Source organism: Asparagus officinalis, chromosome 7 (genome assembly GCF_001876935.1).
Source record: "Asparagus officinalis chromosome 7, Aspof.V1, whole genome shotgun sequence".
Taxonomy (NCBI): Eukaryota; Viridiplantae; Streptophyta; class Magnoliopsida; order Asparagales; family Asparagaceae; genus Asparagus; species Asparagus officinalis.
The window spans coordinates 9,693,058-9,716,867 of record NC_033800.1 but is presented as its reverse complement, the minus strand read 5'-3'; the positions used below and the strand labels follow the sequence as shown (position 1 = coordinate 9,716,867).

The window sequence follows — 23,810 nt, the reverse complement described above, 5'->3', positions numbered from 1 at the left end:
AGGCGGTTATTGTCGAGGGTGGAGGGTAGGGTATAGGGAGTGGGGCTGACGTTGATTTGAGGGAGTGACGGGGAGAGGAGTCGGACTGAGCGGGTGGAGGAGAGAAATTAATTTGGCGGCTGAGGAAGAAACGAAGCAGCAGAGAACCACCCTAGGGTTTCACACCACAAGGTTTCACACCAAAGTTAATTAACACAAATTTCATTTTAATGTTCCATGATCCATTTTTGATTACAAGAACGTTTAAATAGAAGAGAAAATACAGAATTAGAAGATTTCCTAAATCCATCAAATCTCTCATAATCAGCTACCAAATCAAAGCTAAAATTCAAAAATTCAAAATTCAAATTACTATTACAACTGAAAATCAAAACCACAGTGTTGAAACACGGTGCCTCCTGCGCTGATAAACTCGACGAAAATCTCGTGCACGCGTCTGGATGTCCTTATCATTCTTTTCGGGTGGGAGAGAACTCAACCTTGTCGAGTATAAATCAGGATGACTGTCATATTGCTCAAGAAGATCTGGATCCAGGCTGTGTAAGTCACCCCTATCGAGCCAAGTATCATCAGACTCAGGTCGACCTTTCCAACGTACCAAGTACCTGTGGATACCATCATTGCTAGTAGAAACAATGTTATCATCAATAATAGTATCAATGTCATGTGCTGTATATGGGGTGATATCTGGGGAAATGGAGGTAAAGGGGAGCTCTCAGAAATAAGCTCAGGGGTAGGCTCATCAACTAATGGGTTGTCAGGGTTAAAATACGGGCCTTTGTACTATACCAAATCCTTAATATTAAAAGTCGAACCAATATTAAAACTCCCAGGAAGGTTGAGAACATAAGCATTATCATTAATTTTCTTGAGAATTTTAAAAGGTCCTGCACTTCGTGCATGCAACTTTTTAACAGTTCTCGGAGGAAACCGTTCCGGACGTATCCGGACCATCACGTAATCACCAACACTAAATTTTTTAAACCTTCTTAGATCTGCTCGCATTTTATAGTTAGCATCGCTGTCATTGATCTTTATACTGATTTCTTTATGCAGATCATGAATGCGAGATGCAAATGCAGATGCTGACTCACATACTCTATGATGTGCAGACACAGGGACAAGATCTATAGGTTGTCTAGGCTTGTAACCATACACGACTTTAGCTAACTGACACCTATAGACATATTTACAGAGTTATTATAAGCAAATTCAGTAGTAGGCAGATGTTGATCCTAATCCCTAAGATTCTCATCAACTAGCGATCGCAAAAGGTTACCTAAGCTCCTGTTGACTACCTCGATCTGACCATCGGTTTGGGGATGAAAAACCGTAGAGAATCGAAGTTTAGTTCTCATTTTGTGCCAAAGAGTTTTCCAAAAATAACTTATAAATTTAACATCCCTATTAGACAATTGTTTTCGGAAGCCCGTGTAGTTTAACAACTTCGTTAAAGTATAGCTTGGCAACATGAGAAGCATCAGAAGTTTTGGAGCATGATATGAAGTGGGCCATTTTGAAGAATCGGTCTACAACAAGGACATAATCGTGTTTTCTAATTGTCTTCGGGAGTCCTAACACGAAGTTCATACTGACATCTTGCCAGAGACAATTTGGGACAGGGAGAGGAGTGTACATGCCAGTGTTCTGCTTACGCTGCTTAGCTAGTTGGTAGGTCTGACATCGACCCACTAGCTTAACGTCACGTTTAATACTTAGCCAATGAAAACGATATTCAATTGCTTCGACAGTCTTGTTATTCCCAAAATGTCCTACAAGACCTCCAGCATGTAATTCCCAAATCAAGAATTCTCTCAGAGAGAGGTCAGGAATACACAACTTGCGAAAATGGAAAAGATATCCATCCATCAGGAGAAAGCCATCAATTTCACGGGTCACTCCATCATTCAGCAAAGTATAAACTTCGCTAAAATCAGGGCATGATTCATACTGTTCTTTGACTTTCTCAAAGCTAACTACTTACGCACTCATGATTGAGAGAAGGTGCATGCGGCGACTAAGTGCGTCCGCGGCTTTATTCTTTACTCCCGCTTTATATTTAATCGTGTAGGTGTAGTCCTGGAGGAACTCAACCTAATGACCATGTCTAGCATTCAGCTTCTTTTGGGAGTGAATATATCGAAGGGCCTCGTGGTCAGAATATATAACGAATTCTTTCGGTAGCAGATAATAGCGCCAGTGGCGAAGAGATTGTATCATCGTGATGCGGCATAAACATGTACCAAAAATGTTACAAGTGCACAACCGTGTCAAGTTATAGTATAAAAAGTTATCGATTTCACGAGAAAGATATTTTGTAGGAGAAAATATAAATCGGTTCTTATGTTATGTGTGATAAATAGGAGTGAAGAATAAATATGATTGTGGAGAGATGGAGAGAATGAAAATGATTGTGTAAATGAATATATTTGAGAGTGAAAGTGATAAAAAAAATAAATGTGATCAACAAGGCAAGAAGAAAAATTCAAGAAACAAATAAAAATCAAGAATGAAAAATAAAATTCAAGAAAGTAAAGATGATGGATTCAATTAAAGATATAGGTAATCTAAAATTGAACCCACTTTTTAGAAAATTGTGATTTCCTAAAGGGTTCTAGCCTAAAGGCGAATAAAAAATAAAAATAAAAATAAACAAAAAGAAAAACTAAATCCAAGAGGGTTATAGCCTCAAGGTGAATAGTGCAAGAAATTAAAATCTAACTATAAAATAAATTATAAAAACTAAACTATAAAATAAATCGTAAGAATTAAATACGAGAAAGTAAATTTAACCTATAAGCATGAAATAAATCTAAGGTAAGAGGGTTCTAACCTCTTGGCTATTTAACAAGAAAATAAAATCTAACTACAAGCATAGAAATAAATCTAAACTAATAAGCAATAAAAAAAGTAAAAGAGAAAAATAAAAGAAATACAAACCTCAAGGTGAATAGTGTAAGAAATTAAAATCTAACTATAAAATAAATTACAAAAACTAAACTATAAAATAAATTATAAGAATTAAATACGAGAAAGTAAATCTAACCTATAAGCATGAAATAAATCTAAGGTAAGAGGGTTCTAGCCTCTTGGCTATTTAACAAGAAAATAAAATCTAACTACAAGCATAGAAATAAATCTAAACTAATAACCAATAAAAAAAACAAAAGAGAAAAATAAAAGAAATACAAACCTCCAAATAATTCATCTCCATCTTCATCATCTAACAAAGAGAAGAAATATTTAAAGTGGTGAAAAAATTATTTTATTAATTATAACAAGAGTTACAAATTTGGAAGACCTTCTCAATTAAGAGTGGCCCTCCTCTCCAAATGGAGTTACAAAAATTTTCACACCTCTAACCCCTTACTCTCTATCCCTATTTATAGTAACCATCAGTGAATGAGAGCCTTTGGATTGAAATCTTATCCAAAAATAACAAATTTCAGCCTTTGGATTGTAACTGTCTGGTCGATGGTATTGATGCCAGCATCGATAGCATCGATAGGCCTATCGATGTTGGCATCGATACGGGCATCGTTGCTGGCATCGATGCCCCCCATCGATGCTGACATCGATGTGAGGTTCTCTCTGGTTGTTGTCCGAAGCTTGGTCTTGTATTTGTTCTTGGGCTTGGGCTTTTGGACAATTTGACATTTCTTCTTCTTTTTGGCTTTGGCCTTTGGCATTTCTTGGGCTTTTGCTGATATTTTTCATTAATTCGTGGGCTTTATTGAGAGAAGAGCTATTGAGCTTTTATTCTTCATTAACCTGTAATTAAAGATAAAAATAATTATTAGTGGCATATTTATTCATATAAAATAGATAATGATGGTATAAAATTATAATAAAATATGATTATCAAATACCCCCACACCTAAACTTTTGCTAGTCCTCTAGCAAAGAAATAAAAAAAAATCCTAACTCACTTTTGTAGGAAACGCGGTTGTATTTAGCGCATACAACAAGTCTTTAAACTCCTAGATTATCCTAATGGACGAGTTGTAGTCTCGTGAAGGTTTGCAGTGAATATACCCACAAAATTCAGTCAACTTGCCAATTTAAAGAGGTCAGTAAATAACTAAAATTACTTGATAAAATTAGACAATCTAATTGAAGCTAATTATTTCTCAAGAAAACGTTTTTATATATAACTCCAAAGTAAATTTTCTAGAAAATCTTCTCATTATTGCAATACAAAACCAAGCCAAACTTAGAAACTTAATTTAAAAGTTTTGAAAAGAACATGCTAACTCTTTGTTTAAAATAATATTCAAGTTGCTTGATCAGAAATATTTTTCAAGGCCATATATACTATATATATATAACATTTGTTAGTATTTTATTATTATTATTATTAAATTTTTTTAAACTCTTTCTTTCTTGGTGATTTTTTTTTCTACTTTAACGGGCTTTCTAAGTGACCATTTAACGAGTTTTGGGCCAATGGATCCCAACTCAAATAGGCTTAGGTCATTAAATATGGAAATACTCATTGGGCTTAATTACTCGGTCAGCTTAGGCTTTATAAGATAGAATCACCTTAAATTCAAGAGTTTTTTTTGTGCCCATTTTTCGCACTCTTCTTTTGTAATGCTATTATTATTATTATTATTATTATTATTATTATTATATATGTATATATATTCTGAAAAATATGTAAATCAAGACGCTTTAAAAAATTATTTTCAACTCTAAGCTAAGCATGCAAAAATTTTATTATTTTAAATAAAAGTCCAAGTTAACGCTTAAGTAAAGTATTCTATTTTGAAAATTATTTCTTAAAAAATTTATTTAGAGTTATCATAAAAGGTGAACTAAGTAAATAACCAACTAGGGATTAGAAAATTTTAAATTTATCAAATAAATCAATTATTACTTAACTCTATCAATTTGGCAAGTGACAATATTTTTATAATTTTTTTAAGAAAAAAAAGGAAATAAAAAATGTAACTAAAAAGGTAAAATAAAGAAAAAAATAACTAATTCCCACCCCCACACCTAATTTTTGCATTGTCTTCAATGCAAACTCTATGATGCACAAAGTAAAGCAAATAAGAAGTGAAGTTAAAGTACTTACAATTGGTCGGCTGATGAAAATCTGCAATTACCTTTGGTCTTGTGTAGGGCTGTTAATCGGTTTGAATGGTGCGGTTAATAGGTGACACCGAACACCAAACCGATCTATTTTTTCGGTTTGGTTCGGTTTGGTTTTTCACTATTTTTTTCAAAAACCAATTGTGTTCGGTTTAGTTCGGTTCGGTTTTTCTCTGGTTTATATCGGGTTTTTTTTGGTTATTCTATAAAGAAAACAAGTCTAGAAAAATAGAAAGTAGAAATGTCTCATATTACATAACCGTTTCCGAAAAAAGCGATGAAAAACTAGAATAGCAGAAAGATGATAGATCAGAAGAACAAGATCAATTACCCGACCACTTGTTTGTAGTTGTAAATTTATGGATCCAGGTTTTTTTTCCCCATAGAATTAGAAGAACAAGATCTTCAGAAGACATTGGAGTGTACATGCGTCTTGCTAAAGAATCATAACACTTTTTTCCACACAGCAGAGGGTAGTTCTCTTCATACGTGAGGTTCTCTGGTAGAATGCTATTGTTTCCAACAACTTACACATGTACCAATGACATCTCTATTTTCCATTGTTCTAAGGGTGTGTTTGGTTAGTATTTAGCAAGCAAAAAAAAGAAAAAGAAAAAAAACATGAGAAATGTGGTTTCTGGGACGTGACTATGTTGCCACATAAGATTTTAGTTTCCAATTAATCCATTTCCCTTGTTTGCTTCGGTTTTGGTTTCCCGTAAGCTGAGCCGGGTCAGTAAAATGTAAATCCCATTCAGACCAAAATGGGAATAAAATAATTTTTCGGTTTTTCGGTTCGGTTTCGGTTTCCAGACATTCGAAACCAAAACCACACCAAACCTTTCGGTTTTCGGTTATTTTTTTCGGTTTGGTGCGGTTTTTTTCTTTCCTTGGTTTTTTCGGTTATGGTTCGGCTTTGGTGTGGTTATTTTTTCGGTTATCGGTTTTCAAGTTACAGCCCTAGTCTTGTGGAGGATGAAATCATCAATTTATTTATTTATATATATTCATTTTATTTTTCTTTTTTTCTTTTTTCAATTTTTTTCTTTTTTCTTTTTACAAAACCGAACAAGAAACTCTAAAATGAGAGAAGATTTTATTATGCTATAATAAACAAAATAAACAATGTAGAATGAAATATTCAACATGAAGAGCTCGTGTTCTACATTGAATCCTATCTTATTGCTGAAAATTCTCTCCCGGATTTTAAACAAATTCAGAATGATATAATCAATAATGTAAAATTCTAAGCATTTCAGGGTGTTCAATAATTCTTACAACAAAGTAAGGTAGGTATTATTGGTGTCATGCATTTTGTGTTTCTTAATGAACTTAGACTCTTGTACTGTGAAGTTTTGTTTTCTAACAACCAATTCTTCTGTAGCATTTTCCTCAACTCCAAGATTTATGGTTGAGTTCTGAAAATTTGGTGGTTGATTATTTTTTAAAAATCTAAGTTCATCAAGAAAGAGTTCTTCACAATTTAATTCAAAACAGCAATTGTTTAACACAGTTTTCTTATTTTGACAAACCTGATCTGCTTCTCCTAATATTTTCAGCTCCTCACCTAAAATTTCCTCAAAACTTAGATCTGACTCTTCTTCTTCTTCCTCTGGTCTTTCCTGAATGGAGTTAACAAAAGGAGAATGAATTGGAACAAAAATTTGGCTTAAAGGTGTTCTTTCCTGATTATCGACCTGTTTTCCTGACTGTAGTGCATTCATTTGAGTGTCCTTAGGATTGGTCACGGGTTGACTCAGAATTTCTCCTTCCTCTCCTTCACTTATGGCACTAGCTAATTGATCAATGTGGGTTTCTAATATAGCTATGGCTTGAGTGTTAAGAGTTAAGTATGAGTTCGGTTGATTGCATAAAGGAGTTCATCGTGTAGGATGTTTGAGTTAACATATTCATAAAGGAGTTCATCGTGTAGGATGTTTGAGTTAACATATTCGTGGCTAGTGTGGAGGCCTTAATTATAATTTCAAAACCTTTTTTCCAAAATATTGAGACGTTCATCATGATCTGTATCAAGAGGAGTGTGATTTATAGCTTGATGATGAAGAGATTGATATGACAGATTTGGTTGTTGAAAATTAAGTTGAGAACTGAAAGAAATTGTGTTTTTCCTAGGAAAATGTTGGGTTGAAGAGGGAGTGTAGTTTTGATTGCATGCATAGTTTGAGTAATTTTCCCAACCTGGGTTGTAGGTTAAAAAAATGGATCATTCACAGAGTACTGAAATGCAACGTTAACCTTATCATCGCAGTGCATGATTCTCTCAGATATGCTCTCTAAAAACTCCCAAGCTTCATTGAGGATTTTATTCCTATTGGGATAACATAAATTTTAAAAAACATGTGGATTAGCCATTTGTTCAAAACAAATTTGTCGATGTGTATAATTCTTAATCCACGTTTTGCATGCACCCAAAACAATTTATTTTATACTTTTTTTAAGATAAAACAAAAGTTAGTTTTTTTTATGAGAAGAAAAAGGAAAAACCTAACTAAAATAAATAAAAAACAATCACTTTGCAATCATTTTAACTCTAGGGTTAAGCCTAACTCAGCTAGGCCAGCTCCTAACCAAAAATTCCTTAAGTTAAAAGATAAAAGTTTTACTCGGTTAGTTAGCCAGGTAAGGATAGGAACAGAGGTTGATCAGAGATCGATTAAGTACCTCGTTCCTTATACAGAGTGTTTTACGCAACCCTTAAACCTTGCCTTAGACACCAACTAATCCAAGAAAACATAAACCGGTTCACCTAAAGATTCTTTGTTCCTTATTGAGCTCGATTCCTTAGAGCCAACGTCTAATGAGTTTTATTAGGCTTGGGTTGTGTAGTGAGGAATTAGTGATTTTTGGGCTAAAAAAAGGGTGATGAAATCCCTCACCTTATCTTGATTAGGGGGTTTTACCCTTAAGAATATTTTCAAGTGTATGTCAAATCAAGATGCTCAAATCACTTTGGTGAATTCTTACTAACTATATGGAATGCAACCCTAGGAATTAAAATCGACTAAAAAGAATGATAAAAATAAAATCTTTATTTTTAATTAGGATTAACAATCAAACAAATGAGAAGCGAGGAATTTGTTTGAATTTATTATCTTGTTAGTAAATGTCAAAGTGGAGGGTGAATTTTATTATGGTCATGAAAATAATTTTTTTTTAAAGATCCTAATTATCACTAATTGTGAGAAACTAACTAAAAGAGTGGAATTAAAAAAATTAGGAAGACTTACCACAAGCGAATCTCTAATTCCTCAATCTCCAATTCTTGATCTTTAATCTCCAAGTAGTTCTTTCACAAGAAACACATAAGTTAAAGAACCAAAATAATAAAAAATCCTACTTAAGCACCTTTCCCGGCAACGGCGCCAAAAACTTGATGCGACATAAACATGTACCAAAAATGTTACAAGTGCACAACCATGTCAAGTTATAGTATAAAAAGTTATCAATCCCACAAGGAAGGTGTTTTGTAGGAGAAAATATAAATCGGTTCTTATGTTGTGTGTGTGACAAATATGAGTGAAGAATAAGTGTGATTGTAGAGAGATGGAGAGAATGAAAATGATTGTGTAAATGAATATATTTGAGAGTGGAAGTGATAAAAAAATAAACGTGATCAACAAAACAAGAAGGAAAATTCAAGAAACAAATAAAAATCAAGAATAAAAAATAAAATTTAAGAAAGTAAAGATGGTGGATTCAATTAAAGATATGAGTAATCTAAAATTGAACCCACTTCTTAGAAAAGGGTGATTCGCTAGAGGGTTTTAGCCTAAAGGCGAATCAAAAAAAAAAAAAACTAAACCCAACAGGGTTCTAGCCTCAAGGTAAATAGTATAAGAAATTAAAATCTAACTATAAAATAAATTACAAAAACTAAACTACAAAATAAATTGTAAGAATTAAATGCGAGAAAATAAATCTAACCTATAAGCATGAAATAAATCTAAGACGAGGGTTCTAGCCTCTTAGCTATTTAACAAGAAAATAAAATCTAATTACAAGCATAGAAATAAATCTAAACTAATAAGCAATACAAAAAAATAAAAGAGAAAAATAAAAGAAATGCAATCCTCCAAATAATTCTTCATCTCCATCTTTATCATCTAACAAAGAGAAGAAATATTTAAAGTGGTGAAAAAATTATTTTATTAATTATAACAAAAGTTATAAATTTGGAAGGCCTTCTCAATTAAGAGTGGTCATCCTCTCCAAATGAAGTTATAAAAATTTTCGCACCTCTAACCCTTTACTCTCTATCCCTATTTATAGTAAACATCAGTGAATGAGAGCCATTGGATTGAAATCTTATCCAAAAATAATAAATTCCAGCCTTTGGATTGTAACTGTCTGACCGATGGTATCGATGCCAGCATCCATAGGCCTATCAATGCTAGCATTAATACGGGCATCGATGTTGGCATCGATGTCCTATGGATGCCCCCATCGATGCTGGCATTGATGTGAGGTTCTCTCTGGTTGTTGTCCGAAGCTTGATCTTGTATTTGTTCTTGGGCTTGGGCTTTTGGACAATTTAACATTTCTTCTTCTTTTTGACTTTGGCCTTTGGCATTTCTTAGGCTTTTGCTGATATTTTTCATTAATTCATGGGCTTTATTGAGAGAAGAGATATTATGCTTTTATTCTTCATTAATCTGTAATTAAAGATAAAAACAATTATTAGTGGCATATTTATTCATATAAAATAGATAATGAGGGTATAAAATTGTAATAAGATATGATTATCACACCGCATAGAATTTTTTATCATAGGTGGAATAGCGTTGTCTTGTATCATTCAGCTTCTCACTAAAGTAAACAACATGATGTCCTTCTTGAGATAGAACTCCACCTATACCAATACCAGATGCATCGCACGCAATTTTAAAGACCTTAGAAAAATCGGACAGGCGCATAACAGGTGCCTGCGATATTCTTTGCTTGATCTCTACAAATGCCTTGGTAGCAGCTTTTGACCATTCGAACTCACCTTTCTTCAAGCAATCAGTAATAGGGGCCATGATGGTGCTGAAGCCCTTGATAAACCGACGATAAAATGTAGCAAGTTCGTGAAAGCTTCGAACATCTCTGATGTTCTTGGGTTTGAGCCATTCTTCGATAGCTCTAACTTTCTTAGGATCAGCGGATACTCCTTCAGAAGAGACCACAAATTTTATAAAAATGACTTAGTGTGTAAGAAAAGTACATTTCTTAGGATTGTCATAGAATTACTCTTTTCTTAACACAATACAGACTTGGCGCAGATGGTCCACGTGTTGCTCACGAGAGTTACTGTAGATAAGGATATCATCAAAGTACACCACTAAAAATTTTCCCGTGAAGGGTCGGAGTACTTGAGTCATCACTCTCATAAAAGTACTCGGAGTCATCACTCTCATAAAAGTACTCGGAGCATTAGTCAAACCAAATGACATGACCATCTACTCGTACAATTCATCTTTCGTCTTGAAAGCGGTCTTCCATTCGTCACCGGGACGGATGTGAATCTGATGGTAGCCACTCTTAAGATCAATATTAGAAAAGATAGTGGCTCCAGACGTCAAATCAAGCATGTCATGCAACCGAGGAATGGGAAAACGGTACTTCACCGTGATCTTGTTGATTGCACGACTATTCACACACATACGCCATGTGTCATCTTTCTTGGGCGTCAGTAATGCGGGGACCGCACAAGGGCTCATGTTTTCTTTCACAAAGCCTTTCTTCACCAGCTCATCAACTTGCCTCTTCAACTCTGCATGCTCATTGGGGTTCATCCGATAGTAAGGCAAATTGGGAAGGGTTGCTCCCGGGATTAAATCAATTCGTGTTGGATATCACACATCGGGGGTAATTGGTCTGGGAGGTCCTAAGGGAAGACATTAGAGAATTCTTCTAACACAGAAACGACTTCTGGGGAACCACATCAGAAATATCCTTAGGAGCTTCTATAGCAGCGAGGGCGAAAATGGGGGCTCCATTGGCTAGCTCACGATCGATCTCTTTGGCTCCAATCAGATTAACGCCTCGGGAAGACTTGTCTGGGTAGGGCTTTTTGTCACTACCTTTCGGTTGAATCGGAAGGATCTTGACATTCTTCCCATCATGCTCGAACAATAACATGTTTGATCGCCCAAAAATGTGAATGTCGTTATCAAACAGCCAGGGCCTTCCAAGAATAATTTGACCCACATCCATCTTCAGAACATCACACCAAACCTTATCCTTGTAGATGACAAATTGAAGAGGGGCTAAACATCTCTCTTGGACATGCAATGCAGTATTATTAATCCATGATACCTTGTAGGGGTTAGGATGAGGTAGGCTTTAAGACCGATCTTGGCTATCACAACTGAGGAAACCGCATTAATGCAGCTTCTACTGTCCACAATCACTTTACAATTTTTATCGTCAATCTTTATGAATGTGTGGAAGATGGAAGTACGTCTCCAATCATCAATAGCCTTAGGTTGGGAGATGACGCATCTAACGACTGATATGGTGGGAACTTTAATTTGTCTAAGACAACCTAGGACAGTATCATCGACATCATCCTCAAAATCATCGGTATTATTGTCAACTTGATGGACAAACTCGTCGCTATCAAGTTCAGGTTCATATTCGTATTGGCCATCGATGATAGCAACCTTGTGACGGGTCGGACAGTTCGCAGAAACATGCACATATCCTTGGCATTTGTAGCACTTGACGTGAGGGCCGTGTAGGCTGTCTAAAAATCACAATAGATAGCTTATCCCCATCAAACACCGATGATGGAAGTTACAATCTGAAGACTTCCAGAAGGTTACAATTTGAAGACTTTCACGTAGATCGATGAATGTTACAATCTGACGACCTTCACAATAACTGATGAAAGCTCTAATCAACAACCTTCACAATCAATATCGGGAGTTACAATCTGACGACTCTCACATATCAAAGAGCTAAAGCAAAGATTACAAAATGACGATCTTTGCAACGTTTTGACAGAAAGAAACTACAAATCGACGGTCTTTTCAAATCAAGACGCGGAAATCCTCCCCGCGTACCAGCTTCAAGACGCAACTCAAACTCGGCCACTAACGCAACGCAAACACAACTCAAACCTGGCCACAAACACAGCTCACATTCAGCTCCAAACGCTGCAAACGCAGCTCAGATCCAGCTACCAACGCAGCTCATATTCGACTGCCAACGCTGCTTTTAACGCTGCCAACGCAGCTTCCAAAACGCTGCAAACACAGCTCAGATCCAGCTGCCAACGCAGCTCATGTTCGGCCGCAAACGCAGCCTCCGAAAGTTGTTAACGCAGCTTTCATCCGCTGCCAAACACAGCTTCCAACAAACAGCCAAATGAGCTTTCAGCCGCTGCGTCCGAGCTTTCAGACACTGCGTTCAAGCTTCCAGACACCGTGTTTGAACGCAGAATTCACATCAGAACGTGGATTTTGCGTTTGACTCATTCAAACACGAGCTGAACTGTTTCAAAACCGTTTCTCACGATCTGAGGGGATCACAACTCCACTCAGGAGTGATTTAAGGGGCGGTTACATCCCATTAGCCCCACTTAGGAGCGAACTAAGGGGGGTGATTATACCCCTTAATCCCTTATAAATAACTAAGAAATCAGCTTAGTTCGGGGGCTGGATCTTTCATCCTTCTTTTTGGCAGCAAAGAAGAGATCTTTGAGGGGAATTGCTGGAGCTTTGGAGATCAGCAACATGAGCTTTCTTCATCATTGGCTTATAGACCGATTTCGGTTAAATCAACTCTTTCATAGAGTTTCAAACTCGTTCAGGGTTCTCCACAACGTCAAATCTTGAGGAGAAGATCACGTTTCAGTGAATCAAGACATTCGCATCGTCAACGGAGAGCAAACTCGACGCGAGCATTCGAGAGAGGCACTCCATCGCCACCGTGAAGAACCCAGAATTAAACAAATGGAAGAATTCATATCATTCTCCTCTCTTTTGTAATCAGGAAATCCAATTGTAATTAAGATTAAAGGAATACAAATCAAATTTTTTTTCATTTTCTTTACTACAAATTTTCCACAAACAGGCCAATCTTGGAGAAATCTCTCTCCGGCTCCTTGCCCTTAGGGTCGATTTTAGGTTGGAAAGAACTAGTGTTAGATCGACTAGGAGGTTGACTAGAGGTAGTGATACAGGAAGACTGGGAGGAATGAGTTCTAAAATCCTGACTTCTATGAGATTGATAGGATTTGACTTCATCTAAATCTTGAACTAATGCATAGGCTCTCTCAAGGGTGTCTACTCCTCTAGCAAAGAGTTTGGTTTAGAGGTCGCTTCTCAATCCATCTCTAAACTTTGACAAGACCTTCATTGGCGCCTCTTGCTCAATGGTGCTGCATCGAGTAAACAATTCGTCGAATTGTGCCACATATTCTTTCGCAGATTTGGTTCCTTGAGTGAGACGATGCCACTTGTCAAGCAACCGATGATAAAACGATGGCGGGAGGTATTTCCGTTTCAGTTCGTCGGCCATTTCTCACCAAGTTGTAATCGATAACTCATCTCTAATATGCCTCAGCGTCTCGAGGTTGGTCCAATATTGGAAGACGGGTCCGGTGAGTTTCATTGCTGCAAACTTGACCTTTCGGGGTTCCGTCAGGGCGTACCAATCGAAGTAGCGACCCATGTTCTTCAGCCAGTCCAAAAAAGTTTATGGGTTGAGCTTGTCGTCAAAGGTTGGTGCACTGACCTTAATGCTCATCAGGTATTGCGCATCCGGATCAGACACATGTTGATGTAGTGGTTGAGGGGCGAAGTGTTCATAACCTTGACCTTGCAACGGTGGGGCGATGTGTTGATAACCTTGATCTTGCGGTGGTGGGGTTGCAACACGTGCTTCTTCGAGCCTAGTAAACCTTTCGTTGGTTTCATTCTAGAGATTTGTTAAACCGTGGACTACGACACCTAGTTGTCCTGCTAACTCATCAAGTTTCTTAAGAAGTTTGGGATTTGTGTTGCCTGACATACTGGACTCACTAGATGATTCACTAGATTCTCCTAATCGATAGGGTAGACCTGTGCAAGTGAGCACGCACTAACAACTAAATGAAATGAATGTATATACTAACAGCTAAATGAGATGATTGATGATTTTTTTTGATTTTTGATTTTTTTTAAATAAAGACTCAACTAAAGATAGAAATTTCCTAACCTAGAAATAAAATAAAATTCCTAACCTAGTACCATGCTCTGATACAAAAAACGATGCAAAACGATGTGATGCAGGTACAAAGATCAACGACAATAATGTTTCGCCAAATCAGCGATCGATCTAAGCAAGAAGTTCAAGAAGAAAATGGAGCTGACGATGACTTTTAATCAAAATTTGCAAATGTACTAAATTCAGACCTTTGTAAATTATTCAGATAAAGAATGTAATGATTCGTTCTTTTAATACAGTTCAACTTGTAATATTTAGATCAACAAACATATTTAGCAACAGAATCACTTGCTTACTAGTCAAACTGAATACAACACAAGCGCAATAGATATTAATATTGATAACAATATGTACACAATGGCGATTCCGAAAATAATTGGTCGAAAGAAAACAAATATTCGTCGGATTAAACTGGTTCTAGGGGGGCTACTCATGCAAAGAACTCTAGAGATGGTGCGACGACGTGAGCGACAGAAGGGCACAAACAACGGGATGACGCAGCGTCGAACTGGACGTCGAAGCGGACGTTGGCGTCGAACCTTTGAATTAACCGCTGTTGTAATTAATCTGAACATTTGATTCTGAATTTTGATCTTCAGTTTAAGCTACAAACAGATTTGAAGACAAGTTAAAGTCGAGGTTGAAGCACTAGTTGTAGAGGTTCAAGTTTTCTGTCCTCGAGCAAGTAGACAAAGTGGATGAGGTGTAGTGACTGGTTCTCGCGCAATGATCAGGATAGAGGGTTTGTGGGTTTGTTGCGGCTTCGAAGTGCATGAAGGCGGAGGAAAGGGACGGCGACTGTTTAAGGTGAACTGGCGGCCGATGGAGGAGTGGCGGCTGATCGGAGATGAAGGGGATGGGCGGTTATTGGAGAAGGGTAAGGGAGAGAGGAGTTGGGTCGGTTGTCGAGCGGTGGAGATCAGGGAGGAGGAGGCGGTGATTGTCGAGTGCGGAGGGTAGAGTATAGGGAGCGGGGCTGGCGTTGATTTGAGGGAGTGACGGGGAGAGAGGGAAGGAGCCGGACTGAGCGGGTGGAGGAGAGAAATTAATTTGGCGGCTGAGGAAGAAACGAAGGAGCAAAGAACCACCCTAGGGTTTCACACCAAAGTTAATTAACACAAATTTCATTTTAATCTTCCATGATCCATTTTTTATTACAAGGGCGTTTAAATAGAAGAGAAAATACAAAATTAGAAGATTTCCTAAATCCCTCAAATCTCTCATAATCAGCTACCAAATCAAAGCTAAAATTCAAAAATTGAAAATTCAAAATTCAAATTACTATTACAACTGAAAATCAAAACCACAATGCTAAAACACGGTGCCTCATGCGCTGATAAACTCGGTGAAAATCTCGTGCACGTGTCTGGGTGTCCTCATCACTCTCTCTCTCCCTAGGGAGAGATTGCATCCCTTTAGAATTGAAATCAAACTCCAAGGAATTTGATATAGACTTGGAAGAACGATGTCGATGATCACGTCCAAGGGCAGCACTCCTTGACGATTGATGATCCTATGATGAATAATACGACGAGAAATGATCTGAGAAACTACGGGGAGGTGGAGATGTGATTCTTTTCAAAACAAATCAAATCCTCTCTCTCTCTCTCAATTATGTCAATAACAACCCTGAAGAATTGAAACCCTAATGTTATTAATAAAATAACATGGGCTTATATAGGCCCCCTACAAATACATTTTACAAATAACCTCTTAACTATTCTAATATGTCAACACTCCTCCTCAAGATGGGCGAAAGATATCCACTAAGCCTATCTTGTCACATCCTCTAACCATATCTACTGAGCTAAGTCCCTTAGTCAGACAATCTGCTGCCTGGTCTTTAGTTGAAACATGACTTAATTCTAGTAATCCACTGTCTAACTTCTCTTTGATGAAGAACCTATCGATCTCGATGTGTTTGGTTCTATCATGCTGCACTGGGTTATTAGCGATACTGATGGCTGACTTGTTATCACACCACAGTTTCATCTTTGCTCCTTGATCCAGTTTCAGCTCCACCAACATACTCTTCAACCACAATAATTCCGCGACTCCCAAGGCCATAGCTCTATACTCTGCTTCAGCTGTTGACCTCGCCACCACTGACCGCTTCTTGCTCTTCCACGAGACCAAGTTGCCTCCTATAAAGATACAGTATCCTAAGGTGGACCTCCTGTCATCAGCACAGCTAGCCCAATCTGAGTCGTAATATCCCTCGATGCTCACATGTCCATTCTTTCTGAATATCAGCCCCTTTCCAGGGACACTCTTCAAATATCTCAGAATCTGGTGCACAGCGTCCATATGACCCTTCCTCGGATCGTGCATGTAGCGACTCACCACGCTCACTGCAAAAGAGATATCAGGACGTGTGTGACTCAAATAGATCAATCTTCCCACCAGCCTCTGGTATCTGTCACGATCAACTGGTTCTCCAGCCTCAGCACCTAGCTTGAACTTCTGGTCGATCGGTATAGTTGTAGGTTTGCACCCTAACATCCCTGTCTCTTTGAGAAGATCCAATGCATACTTTCTCTGGGATAGGATAATTCCCTCCGCTCCTCGAGCTATCTCTATTCCAAGAAAGTATCGAAGCAAACCAAGATCTTTCATCTCAAATTCCTTACCCAGTCTTACTTTGAGTTGGGCAATCTCTTTCTCATCATCTCCTGTAATAATCATATCATCCACATATACCGCCAGCATGGTAATGTGGCCTCCACTTCGTCGAAAGAACACGGTATGGTTGGCGTTGATCTGCTGGTATCTCATACCAATCATAGCCCTCCTGAATCTGTCAAACCAAGCACGAGGAGACTGCTTCAGCCCATAGAGAGACTTCTTCAATCTGCAGACCTTTCCCACTGTCTGATCTGTACCGAATCCTGGTGGTATCTCTATGTATACCTTCTTCACTAGATCTCCATGAAGAAATGCATTCTTCACATCTAGTTGGTGTAGCTTCCATCTACCATTTACTGCCAGAGAGATTAAGGTCCGAACAGTGCTCATCTTCGCCACCGGTGCAAAAGTCTCATCATAATCGATGCCATATGTCTGACTATACCCTTTTGCCACCAGACGAGCCTTGTAGCGCTCAACTTGTCCATCTGGATTCTGCTTTACAGTGAAGACCCACTTGCACCCAACTGCTCTCTTCCCTTCTGATAATTTTACTAGCTCCCAAATACGGTTCTTCTCAAGAGCTCCTAGCTCCTCATGCATAGCTGCTTTCCACTTTGGGTCCTTCTTAGCAACCTGCCAATTGTTAGGTACAGTAACAGAGTCCAATGATGCAATGAATGCTCCATGTGTAGGGTGGATATTAGAATATGATACAAACTAGGTAAGATCCCAATCATATCTATCGGGAGGATGTCCCGCATTGCTGCGAGTAGTACTTCGTACTGACATTGGTGTGGGAGGAGTAAGGAGAGGAATGATATCACATTGGGAGGAATCTGATTGTGGTGTAGGTGTCTCAGGAGTTGGGACAGGCGTTGATAAGGGACCTGGCACTAGTGGCATTGTAGGTACTATTTCCGTAATTTGCTTCCCCTTTCTACTATAGGTAAGTAGCTCCCCCTGAGCCGTGGGCCTAACACCTCTTGTCTCCTTATCCTCTTCTTCTTTATTCTCCTGCTCCTCCTCAACCAATTCTCCTTCCTAAGGAATCGTTAGAGAAATCGATTTCTCCACATTATTCTCTATATTATTCATCTGTCTCTCACCATTTTCCCCTTCTCGTTTCATACTTCCAGTATTGGGCGAGTCACCAACGGATGAGGGTACCTTCTGTGTGTACTATGGCTCAAATTCACGAAAGTACACATCCATGCTCACGAACAGCCTTTTCTCCACCGGGTTCCAACAAACATATCCCTTTTGAGTAGCAGAATATCCCACAAAAATATACTTCACCGCTCTAGGGGCAAGCTTCCCGACGGATGGTCTGTTATCCTTCACAAAACACACACAACCAAATACCTTCAGTGGAAGAATCCCACCATTATCTCCTTTCAATGTCTTACACGGAGACTTCCAATCCAGTACTCTCGAGGGCATTCTGTTGATCAGCGCCGCTGCAGTCAACACTGCTTGCCCCCACAATGTTTCTGGGATATTCATGGAGATCATCATACTTCTAGCAACCTCTAAAAGATGTCTGTTCTTCCTTTTTGCTACCCCATTCTGAGCTGGTGTGTATGGACATGTAGTCTGGTGTTGTATTCCTTGAGATGACAAGTATTCTCCAAACACTCTGTTGGTGTACTCTGTCCCATTATCAGATCTCAATACCTTCACCACTGCTCCATATTGAGTCTGAACATTCCTATGAAAGTTTTGAAAGCAGCCAAACACTTCACTCTTATTCTTCATCAGGTATAACCAAGTAACGCGAGAGAAGCAATCAATGAAGGTAACAAAATACTTGTATCCATTCATAGAACTTGTGGAACACGGCCCCCACACATCTGAATGTATCATATCAAATGCATGAGAACTCCTATGATTAGAACTAACATAAGAGCTTCTAGTAAGCTTTCCCAATTTACATGCATCACACACAAGTTTCTCTTTATTTACTTTCTCAAATAAAGATGGATACAACCTACTTAAAACACCGAAAGAAGTATGTCCCAAGCGTTTGTGATGAAGCATCAACACACTCTCAGCACTCATCTCAGATCCTACTCCTGCTCTCTCTACCATTGACACCAAAGCTGAATCTAGCCCTTCACGATCCAGATACCACAGTCCATTACGCCATGTGTCAGTCCTAAGTCTCCGTCCTGTCCTTTTCTCCTGAAAGATCACCTTGGGAATATCAAAAGAAACAATGCATTTTAGTTGGAGGATGATAGAATAATGGATAAAAGATTGACTGGAAAGGAAGGAGCATGCAAAACATTAGACAAAGTTACAGAACCAGTACAATCGACTGTACCCTTACCAACCACCGGCTGAAATGTACCATCAGCTGTTTGAATACTATCAGGCGATGCTAAGTGAGTATATAATGAGAACTCACTAGCATTACCTGTCACATGGCGAGACGCACCGGAGTCGACTATCCACTCTGATGATCTGTCGGGAGACATAGAAGCAAGAGCATGTATGTCATCAGTACCTTTGATTGGATGAGCATAGGTAGCAGTGTTGTCTCTGGCGAAGAACGAAGTTGATGCCTTTTCAGTCCCACTCCTCAAGTCTTCATCCCCTGCTACTTGCTGTTTTTTTTCTGAGTATCGTCAGGAGAGCACGATCCTCCTCTGTAAAGACCACCTCAGCTTCTTCTTCCTCTGCTACCGTCATATTTGCCCGATTCCCTGCTCCTCTTCCACCTCGTCGACCCCCACGGTCACAACCACAACCTTCGAACTGTCCACGTCCACCCGAATCTCCTTCCTTGGGTGGCTTGGTGCAAGCATGTCTTAGATGACCCACCGCACCGCAGTTGTAGCATTGTCGAGTCTCTCCCCTAGATCCAGTGCTGCTAGAGGCTGCCAGTGCTGACTTCACCACAGGAAGTCCACCTGTCCCCGCCTGCAGCCGAATGCGAGTCTCCTCCTGGATCATAGCAGAGACAGCCTCCTCAAGTGTGGGAATCTTCGGCGGAGCTAGCAGCAATGCGATTCGCTGAGCGAACTCTGATGTCAATCCCTTAAGAAACACTATAGTCCTCTCCTGTAGAAAGGCCTCCCGCTCTTTACATCCCGGGTCCTTGCAGCTAGCCCAGGGGGAAAAATGATCATAATCCAGCCACAGGCGCTCCAACTCTGTAGCATATTCCTGTACAGTCCTCTCTCCCTGGACTGTGGCGTCGATCTCTCCTTTAATCTGGAATACCCTCAGGTTATTCCCCACTCCATCATATGTCCTCCTCAACTTCTCCCAGACGTCATTCACCTTCTCAATGCCATCCACCGTGGTGGCGATCGTCGGGACCAACGAGTTGAGAAGCCAGATGTACACCAACATATGAGTGGACTTCCACTCATCTCTTCCCTCTGAGTCCTCCGGCTCTGTCACCTCTCTTGTCAGATAACCCTCCAGATTCCTCCCTGCAAGGGTATATCTCACCCGCCACTAGGTCCATCCAGCTTCAGATCTATGGTAGGAAGTTCTAACTTCTTGGATGGTTTTGTCGCGCTCTCACCAGCCGACAACTTCATTAGCTTCATCAAAGTTGACACCTCCGTAGGGTTCAACTTCTTGATGATCTCCTCCATCGAACAGGCTTCAGACCTAACACCTGGTCACCTACTCTTCCTGTCCTTGTTGTGTGCAGTGGAAATTTCGGCAGCACCTCTGCTGCACAACAAGAGTAGGATCACAAACAAATTCTCGTTTCTCAGAGGAAACAAGAACAAAAAACAGTTATATATCTCATCGATGTGAGATATATATTCTTCCTGTCATCAGTTCGAGGACTGAGTCGAGGGAACCCATGCCAAACTCTAGGTCCGACATGGCGCAGCAAGTCTCTGATACCATGAAGAATTGAAACCCTAATCTTATTAATGAAATAACATGGGCTTATATAGGCCCCCTACAAATACATCTTACAAATAACCCCTTAACTATTCTAATATGTCAACAAACCCTACGAAATGAATGAGAGAAACCGTATCAATAGCTGCAATGAATGGTTGTGATTAAATCTGAAATAAGTGACCCGAGTCATCGATGATCAGGAGGAGTCAACGATGACTTAGGCTAATCGAGGAGTCCTGGAGCTCATCGATGATTGAAAAAAAAATCTGTAAAATTTTGTCATCATTGATTACAATGTGATCGATGATAAATTCCTTTGATCATCGGTGATCATGAACTGATTCAACTTCACTCATTGATTATCAGATCATCTCATTGATGAGTGGCTCTACTGATGGCTCATTTTGAGCTGAATTTCATTCCTTTACTCTTCGAACTCCATTCTAACCTGTTCAAGCTTGCACAAATGATCTCAAACATGAATTAGATTTAAATGAATGTTTAAAAGAAATTATACGGACACACTGCTAACATATATATCAACTGTCATAACGCCAATAAGATTTTAGCCTATCTGATTGCTTAACTGGATTCTCTTTACTACATTTTGAAGTTTTACCATTCCTATTTTATTCCTACCAAATCGCTTCATATGGTAACGTATGATCTTTTACATGTTATTAGTCATTTCATATATTCAATCAGTTTAATATACACTTCATCTTTTTGTCATTACTGAAGGCTGTACAAAAAGTTCTTAGGAGAGACCTGGAGCCATGGGAAACTGTTGTAGTCGGGGCAGTCACCGGAGGTCTAGCTTCGGTCCTCACCACTCCTTTTGATGTAATCAAAACAAGAATGATGACTGCACCTCAAGGCATGCAAATAACAATGAAAATGGCAGCCATCACCATTCTCCGTGAAGAAGGACCCCTTGCCCTTTTTAGAGGAGCTTTGCCTAGGTTCTTTTGGGTCGCACCGTTAGGCGCAATGAACTTTGCTGGGTATGAACTCTTAAGGAAGACAATGGACAGGACTAGTTTCCTTACTGGTAACCAGCACAGCAAAAAGAGGCTTGCAGGTAAAGCATAATACCAGTTGATAGTGGACTTCAGGCTTCAGTTCCTTCAGTTTTTCTGAAGGAAAATATTCTGCAGTTGATAACAGTTGACGTTCTCTTTACTTTTTATTCATAGTGTGCGAACGGTCAATTTTGTGTATCAATTAGAGACCACAGATTCACGGAGGGGAAAATCCACACAGTTTGCAGATACATTTTCATGTGAAATATGTACTATTTCTGGTAATAATAATATCAAGATGAAGGTTGAATGTTGACTGTTCTTCTAAAATTGGGCTGCGTCCGTTTCACCCCCATGGGAATTCATGAAACTTCTTTTGCTTCTTCGTAAGTGGAAAATTATGAAGAAAAAGGATCGCATGATTTGTACTGGGACTCAATGGAAATGAGGTCCACAGGTGTATTTTGTCATGCTTTTGCAGGTCCAGAGTGAACCTTACTTGAGTGACGTCAACTGCGAAACCTTAGATCAGATAACTTATAATGATAGTGTTTCAGATGGCTTATTATGATGCATCGGCTTCTCGCGTCCTCGTCCTCGACGTTTCTTAAGGTAAGTATTTAGCAAACCATAAGAGTTTTTGAAGCATTTTGCTCTTCATGGAGAAAACAAGGGTCGTCAACCCTCAAAATTTTTGCACAAAAGCTCTGCTGCTGTTATGGATTATACAGTCTGAGGCATACCAACTTGCTTCGGTTCTTCGTGGACAGATTAGAGAAAGGCTTCATTGAGGCGCTCCAGGGACAATATTACATCGTGGTTCTTTACAACAACAAAGAGAACTCCAACCAAGAGCTCCGGTGAGTGAATATCATTATCATAATCCCTACATAATGAAGTGAAAATGGATAAGGTAAAGACTTAGCACATATATAATTCTAACAAAGATCGGTCGGTCTGAGATCCATATTGTAGATTCCTAAGCAAAACGTTCAATGTCTAGGTGCATATGGTTCAATAATCAACTCTACAAAACCGCATGTTTGACATATAGTAAGCAGAAAAACTACAATTTTCATACAGAAGGTTTTTTTTTTGTTTTTTTTTTGGGCATGTATACTCCCCAAATTTAACATATGTACTAATTTATCCCCCCAAATGTAGATATTTGTTACTTTTCCCTGAATCTCTCTTATTGACCTTTTTTACCCATCAATTCATTTTCAAACATGACTGGTATATGCCTTATTAAGTTAGTTAATTTACTATTTAAGAGAGAGAAAGAGGGGGTTCTTAACTTAAATTAGATGGTATATTAGTTATTTTGAGAATTGAGAGGTAGAAAAAAAAAGAGAAAAAAAAAATTCAATGAGGGAGATTTGGGCGATAAATTAGCAAATATTTAGATTTTGAGGTTAACTTTGCAACTGCGGTAATTTTGGGGATATGTATACCAGAAACCAAAATAATAATAATAATAATAATAATAATAATAATAAATTTGAACTCACATTCATATTAATCCTGGAGTTGAGCTAAGCTGACATCATCATTATCCAAACGCTTCAGATTTTTAATATTTATCATGCTGACAATATTAGGATATGGGAAGCCTAACTATCAGATTTACCCTATACCTCTAATTGAAGAGGGAACATGAGAATTAAAGGAACAGGAACAACGATGATGAAGTTTAGACAAAACGACGAAGGAAACAACCTGGAAGTCTCACGGTTGACCGCGAGTGACGCGGTGGTCGACTGCGAACGTGCACAAGACCTAGAAAAGTCTCTGGACTTTTGGCGGTTCGATCGCACGGACATAATGACAATGTGACGGCGTCGAGCCGCCGACAACATGTGCGGTCGACCGCGACAACATGTGCGGTCGACCGCGACAACATGTGCGGTCGACCGCGCCAAATCCTGTAGTCGATTAAGCTTCTGTCGTTTCTGTCCAGTTGATCGCGACTATCTC

At 38.8% G+C, this 23,810-nt stretch overlaps 1 protein-coding gene across 2 annotated transcripts in view; it reads left to right on the top strand.

The window, feature by feature from the left end:
* LOC109849455 (mitochondrial substrate carrier family protein C-like) overlaps positions 1-22,135 on the top strand; it is a 33,716-nt gene extending 11,581 nt beyond the window's left edge. For both annotated transcript variants that reach the window (XM_020419287.1, XM_020419286.1), the window contains exon 7: positions 21,553-22,135. In XM_020419287.1, coding sequence (XP_020274876.1) covers positions 21,553-21,903 — 351 coding nt within the window. In that variant the 3' untranslated portion in view covers positions 21,904-22,135. The remainder of the gene's footprint in view (positions 1-21,552) is intronic.